At 41.7% G+C, this 7,498-nt stretch overlaps 1 protein-coding gene across 1 annotated transcript; it reads left to right on the top strand.

Annotated features, from left to right (window-relative positions):
• Positions 1-259: 259 nt before the first annotated feature.
• Positions 260-766, top strand: LOC149408173 (uncharacterized). The gene has a single exon (XM_089624262.1). The coding sequence runs from the start codon at positions 260-262 to the stop codon at positions 764-766; it is 507 nt and encodes a 168-aa protein (XP_089480388.1).
• Positions 767-7,498: the final 6,732 nt, after the last annotated feature.

The following is a 7,498-nucleotide window of genomic DNA, read 5'->3' on the forward strand; positions in this document are numbered from 1 at the left end:
CTAGGGACCCGAACGCGTTCTGCGATTTCCATCAGACCAACGACCACGCCACGATAAATTGTGAAACTATGCGCAAAGTCTTGGCTGAAAAATATGCAAAGGGAGATTTGAAGAATATCGATTTGGGTTCCTAGCCCAAAAAGAAGGTATTCAACAACAACCAAGGGAGGGCTAACCCCTCACCTAAGAGGTTTAGGCCCACCGATGAAGGGGAACCTGATTATCGCCGACCACAACAAAACATCGAGTGGACTTCATAATGGGCGGTTCAAAATTTTGCAACAGCTCAGTCAATTCGATTAAAGCTCATCAGGGCCAGTTGAAGAATAAGACAACCAAGATCAGAGCAGAACAGGATATTCAAATCTCGTTCTCGGAAAAAGAGGCCTCAGGGGCAACAGACCCGCATGACGACACACTCGTGATAACGATCAACGTGTCTAACTGCGAGGTCGCCCGAGTCCTGATCGATGGTGGAAGCTCTGTAGATCTCATCTTCAAGGACACCCTCACAAGGATAGGGATTGAAGAGTCTGAAAGGGAACAGACCCAATTAACTGGTTTCAATGGATCGATTACTCCATCACTAGGGACCATTAAGTTGTCCGTAAAGAGAAACGGAGTAAACAAGATAGTTGAATTCCAGGTTCTGAAATGTCTCTCCCCCTACAACATGATCTTGGGACGACCATGGATACATAGGATGAGGGCCGGTCCCTCAATCTTTCATCAATGTATTCGATTTCCCACACCTGGAGGAATATGAGAGATAAGAGGAAACCAGGAAACCTCCCGTAGCTGCTATCTCACTAGCCACAAGTAAAATGTTTAAAAGGCCAAGGAGAAACAATACAATTAATGAATGTAGAGCAAGCTAAAAAAGCAAGCTCTAAATTAGATGAGTCAGACTCATCAAGTACTGAGATGACAGTGCAAGTGTAGCTCGACGGCCTCGATCCCTCCAAGTGCGTGAGGATCGAAGCCGAACTCAAAGGAAGTACATGGCGAGAGATGATTTGTTTCTTGAAACGAAAAAATCTACCTTTGCCTGGACGATGGAAGATATGCCAGGGATTAGCATCGACCTTACATCTCACCAATTTAACGTTGATCCTAGTTTCAAACCAGTAAAAGAAAAGAGACGCAAGCTCGGTCCCGACAGAGCATCAACGGTCAACAACGAAGTTGAAAGCCTCCTCAAAGCTGATTCAATCCGCGGAGTTAAATATCCGAATTGGTTAGCAAACACCGTCCGTAAAGAAAAAATAATGAAAATGGATGGTATGCATTGAATTCACGGACCTGAACAAAGCCTGCCCTAAAGGCAGCTTCCCCTTCCGCATATTAACCATCTGGTCGAGGCAACCGCGGGACATAAGATACTCTCATTTATGGATGCATTCTCAGGATATAACCAAATCATAATGCATCCAGGCGATCAACAAAAAACGGCATTCATAACAGACCGAAGCACGTATTGCTACAAGGTCATGCCATTTAGACTACAAAACGTTGACGCCACCTATTAAAGGTTAGTCAACGAAATGTTCAAAGAAAAAATAGGAAAAACAATGGATGTGTATATCGATGATATGCTCGTAAAATCCTTAAGGGAAAACGATCACGTAGGACATCAGGCGGAATGTTTCTAGGTATTAAATAAATATCAAATGAAACTAAACCCCACAAAATGTTCATTCGGAGTATCCTCCTGAAAATTCATCGGGTACTTAGTCACCCAACGAGGAATTGAAGCCAACCCGGACAAGTTACATGCCTTACGAGAGATGCCCTCACCTCGTAACTGATGCGAGGTGCAAAGGTTGACAGGCCGAATCGCTGCCCACAATCTATTCATCTCTCGATCCACGGACAAATGTCTCTCATTCTACCGACTCCTCAAATGGGACGAGAAATGTGAAGAAGCATTTAAAGAACTAAAAGAGTATCTGTCGACACCCCCAGTCCTAGCAAAGCCCGTGGCAGGAGAGCCAATCTACCTATACGTCGCCGTTTCCTAGCGACAGTTAATGGAGTGCTCGTCGGGGAAGAGCAAGAGGACCAACGACCCATATTCTATGTGAGTAAGTCGTTAGTCGATGCAGAAACTCGATATCCTACTATGGAAAAATTGGCTTTAGCCACTGTTTCCGCTGTACGAAAGCTCCGGTCGTACTTCCAATCCCATTCCATAATAGTGATGATGACCCAACCACTGAGAAGTTTCCTACCCAGCCCTAATCAGTCAGGAAGATTAACCAAATGGGCCGTAGAACTGAGCGCATACGCCATCGAGTATCGAATTAGGACATGCGCTAAATCCCAGGTTTTAGCAGACTTCCTTGTCGAAATCCCAAGAGAAGACCCCGCCGTGACCGAAGTCGAGGGCACCTGGACACTAAAAGTGGATGGCGCATCGTCAAAACAAGGGGCAGGAGTAGGAATACATGTTGGAATCGATCTAGGGTTTGAGAAAATAATTAACACTTCGGTAAGCGGCGGAATTTTAAAAAATTTCTTTTACAAGTAAAAACAGTTTTTACTAACCTAGACAAGTGCAAGTACATGTAATTAAAAACTAATATGAGCTAAGAAGTTTACTAACCTTTCTTGAAGCTTGATCTTTGAGAAGCTCTTAGAAAGTTTGCAACGCTCGTCTCCCCTCGCAGCACGTCTCTCTTTCTTTCCTCGGCACCTCGAGCAACCACGAAAGTTTCTATCACTAAATCACTCGAAAAGAAGGAATCAGTGAGTGGGCACTTTTAAACACTACGACTTAAGAACGAGTCTCGAAGTCGCAGAGCTAAACACTAGGTCGAGTGAGGACCTAGGTGCCAAAGCAAGAAAAATCGAAAATAAACTAGAGAGAGAGAGAAGAGGGGCGGCAACCACAAGTTCTAGAGAGAGAAGCTCTCAATCTCTAACTTATGTGGAATGAGAAAAATGAGAAGAATGAGGCTCCTATTTATAGGAGAGGTCTTACCTTCAATAAGGTAGTTTCCTCTTCTATAGAATATCACATATTCATGAGCCAATTTCCTCTTTTCCTCTATGATGCACTCGGCCAAGGTGGGCTTCATTAAGCCTTGGATTTGTTTCCTTTTTTGTTCCTTGCCTTGCATCTTACTTGTGTTGGGCGCCTACCTCTTATTTCCCTTAGAGGAAATTTGTTTCCTCTTTTTCTTTTGGCAAGTATCTTCATACATTTATGCACAAAATATTCTCTCTTGTTTCTTGGGTATTTGGGCACCTATAACTTATCTAGAAAGGCCTTCTAGAAGCTTTTCCACTTGTTCATGACAACATGAAAAAGGCCCATTAAGAATTTTCAATAAAATTCTTATGAAATGAAATTAATTCACGAGGCCCAATAATCAAGTTATGGCCGAGTGACATTAAGTCATCAAATGAACTTGTCAAAAAATTTATTGACATTCATTTCATCCTTTGTCTCAAAAGACAAAAATACCCTTTTAACTATTTTCGTTCTTGTTTTGACTTAGCTTCCAGTTTAACTATTCCTATCGATGTGATTCGTGACAGTGACCTCATGGACCCAAATGAACAAAGCTTGAGCTAAACACTTGGACTCAAAAGTTCACAAACCTTTTCCAAGTTTAGCTTAATGCCAACTGACTCCACTAAAGAGCTGACACTGAAAATCTCTCGGTTCAAATGAATTTATTTTCTACTCAAGAATTCACCTAATTATAATGAGCGGATCCACTGAATATTATCTATGTTTACCCTTCATGAATGTCATCAGCTAGTCGGGATTTACTAAATTACCATTTTACCCTTCTAGCTGTTATTTCCTCAACTCCTTTGTCGCTTGTGAATAAGTTAGAAACAATGTATTGACGAGGAGCTAACAAGTCACATTGTTTCATCCAAAAGAGTCAGGACTCAATTTGGACACTGGCCAGTTCATTTATTCACACTCCAAGGAACAAAGCATGAGGTGACATACATTGCATTTCAGCAATCTTGTACATGAATTCCATATCTATGAGAACTTCACAAAGTTACTCATGACAGACTCACAACTTAGTACTTCACCAATAGGCCTTGTTCGGAATCACATAGTGAGTCCGAACTTTGACTTTCTCAAATGAGAATACTAAGGTATGAAATGGCATGTCTCATTTCAGGATTAAGGTAAGCATGATGCAATTCATACATAGTGACTTCGAGACATAAGAGGTTAAATGGTTTGTTCTTATATTGTCTCTAGAAGTGCACTGGTCAATTCAGTACCTTCAGAAGATACCTAGAAGAACTATAGAGTCTCCAACTCTCAATGCCTCATAACCAGACATCATAGATTCTTCTAACAATCATACTGAGGTCAATAGTCCTTTGACCCTTAGATTGCGAATATATCGTTTTAAGCAAACTAGGAAGAGTTTGTTCATGCAAATCTACATTTGTCTCTTCGTAAGTTGTTAAGTTTGTTTATGGACTAAAAGACTAAGGTTTTATCATAAAGCTTCAAACAAAGAAAGAATGAATGAACGTTTCAACTTTATTAATGAATAGATAGGCAATTACAAGCAAGAGTCTTCGTAAGACTATATGACATCAAATGTACATAAATAGACACTACTACTCTTCTTGTGGGCACCATTGACAACAATACACCTTACATCCCCCCACGGCGAAATCATCGAACAATCATTCAGACTCGAATTCATTGCATCCAACAACAAAACCGAGTACGAAGCACTAATAGCCGGACTAAGATAGGTTACAGCCGTCAGAGCAAAACAAGTATAAGCTTTTTGCGACTCTCAGCTTGTAGCAAATCAATAAACCGGTGAATATGAAACCCGAGACGAACGAATGGAAACCTATTTGAAGGTCGTAAAAGACCTTACGGCACAATTCAAAAAGTTCTCTCTAACATGAATCCCTAGGGGTGAGAACACCTCGGCAGATGCACTGGCCGCTTTGGTGTCCACTTCGGATCCGGACCTTAAAGGGATCATCCCAGTCGAACCAATCAAACAACCTTCCATAGCCATCACTGTTACCGCAGTCATGACTATAGAAGGGGGGATTGGAGAGATGAAATCATACATTACATCACAACTGGCACGGTCCCGTCCGACAAAATGGCAAAAAACTCGTACTAAAAAGTGCAAGATTCTGCGTGATAGATGGAAACATGTTCAAAAGAAGCTTCTCAGGACCATATCTTAAATGCATTGGAACGGATGAGTCAAAACAAATTCTAGAAGACGTACACGAGGGAGAATGCGAATGCCACGCAGGTGGAAGAGCACTCGCCATCAAAATAAACAGACAAGACTACTTATGGTCGATCATGTTGGCAGATTGCGAGGCACATTTGCGCTGTTGCGACTAATGCCAATGCCATGCACCAAACATAAAAAGACCCGCAGAAGAATTGTCCTCTATCTCGGCTCCATACCCATTCATGATATGGTCTATGGACATCGTGTTATCAATGGTGCCGACAAGAAGAGTTGTAGTCCTTACTTATGTACATTTGATGTAATAAAGTCTCACGAAGACTCTTGCTTGTAATTGCTTATTTATAAAAGTAGAAACGTTCATTCATTCTTCCTTGTTTGAAGCTTTATGATAAAACCTCAGTCTTTAGTCCATAAACAAACCTAACAACACACGAAGAGACATATATAGATTTTCATGAATAAACTCATCATGGTTTGCTTAAAACAATATATTCGCAATCTAAGGATCAAAGGACTATTGATCTCAGTACGATAGTTAGGAGAATCTATGATGTCTGGTTATAAGACATTGAAAGTTGGAGACTCTATAGTTCTTCTAGGTATCTTCCGAAGGTTCTGAATTGAACAGTGCACTTCTAGAGACAAGATAAGAACAAACCATTTAACCTCTTATGTCTCGAAGTCACTACGTATGAATTGCATCATGCTTACCTCAATCCTGAAATGAGACATGCCATTTCCTAGCTTACATATTCTCATTTGAGAAAGTCAGAGTTCCGATTCACTATGTGATTCTTAACATGACCTATTGGTGAAGTACTAAGTTATGAAGATGTCATGAGTAACTTTGTGAAGATCTCATAGATATGGAATTCATGTACAAGATTGCTGAAATGCAATGTATATCACCTCATGCTTTGTTCCTGAGTATGTAAGCATTAAGTTCCTAGTTCTTCGAAGATACTTAAGAACATGCTTAACAGCAATCCAGTGCTCGGGTCCAGGGTTGGATTGGAAACGGCTAACTACGCCAACGGCGAAACATATATCAGGTCTAGTGCAAAGCATAGCATACATGAGGCTTCTTACGGCAGAGGCGTAAGGAATCTTCCTCATGTCTTCAATCTCTTGTGCAGTCTTGGGAGACTGGTCCTTAGAGAGTGAAACTCCATGCCTAAAGGGTGTTTGACCCTTCTTGGAGTCTTGCGTCGAGAAGCGATCCATTATCTTATCAATATAAGATGCTTGAGAGAGCGACAGGGTCCGGTTTTTCCTATCTCGAAAGATTTGGATCCCCAGAATGTACGCGGCTTCTCCTAGATCCTTCATATCGAATTGCTTTGCCAGCCAGACCTTAACCTCAGATAACTTACCCACGTCATTACCAATGAGTAGTATATCATCGACATATAGTACCAGAAACACAACTTTGCCTTCGTGTATTAACTTGTAAACACAAGGCTCATCTATTGACTGTTCAAAGCCGAAGCTCTTTACAGTTTCATCGAATCTAATATTCCATGGCCTAGATGCTTGCTTTAGTCCATAAATGGATTTAAGCAACTCACAAACCTTGGCCTCTTGACCTTTATCCACGAAACCGTCTGGTTGAGCCATGTAAATGCGCTCGTCAAGATTGCCATTCAGAAAGGCTGTCTTGACATCCATTTGCCAGATCTCATAGTCGAGAGCTGCAGCTATGGATAGGAGTATGCGGATGGATTTAAGCATCGCGACTGGCGAGAAGGTTTCTTCATAGTCAATCCCTTCTTGTTGGGTATAACCCTTCGCCACAAGTCGTGCTTTGAACGTCTCGACGTTCCCATCAGGACCCCTTTTCTTCTTGTATATCCACTTACACCCTACGGGTTTAATCCTTTCAGGAAGGTCTACAAGTTTCCAGACTTTGTTGACATACATCGAGTGCATTTCAACTTTCATGGCGTCAAGCCAAAGGTTTGATTCAGAACAAGCCATCGCTTGGCTATAGGAAACAGGGTCATCCATGTCGGAGACGGCTACAAGAGAGTCTCCATAAGACATGTACCTGTCAGGCTGTTGAACAGCCCTCCCACTACGTCTAAGTACTACTTGACGAGATTCTGATGAGTTAGGTTGTGTTTCAGTTGGGGTAAGAACAGTTCTTACAGATGAGGTAGAAGCTTCCTCACCCAACTTTTCTTCAAGTACAATTTTGCTTCTAGGTTTCGCATCCTTCATAAAGTCCTCCTCAAGGAAACGAGCATTCGTGCTAACGAAAGTCTTATCGTCCTCAGGAC

This window comes from Urtica dioica, chromosome 1, assembly GCF_054948205.1.
Source record: "Urtica dioica subsp. dioica isolate 48M chromosome 1, U.dioica_male_clone48M_v1_H2, whole genome shotgun sequence".
NCBI lineage: Eukaryota > Viridiplantae > Streptophyta > Magnoliopsida > Rosales > Urticaceae > Urtica > Urtica dioica.

What these genes read in the sequence shown, in the direction of transcription:
- LOC149408173 (XM_089624262.1), top strand. Translation starts at nt 260, where the DNA reads ATGGGCGGTTCAAAATTTTGCAACAGCTCAGTCAATTCGATTAAAGCT.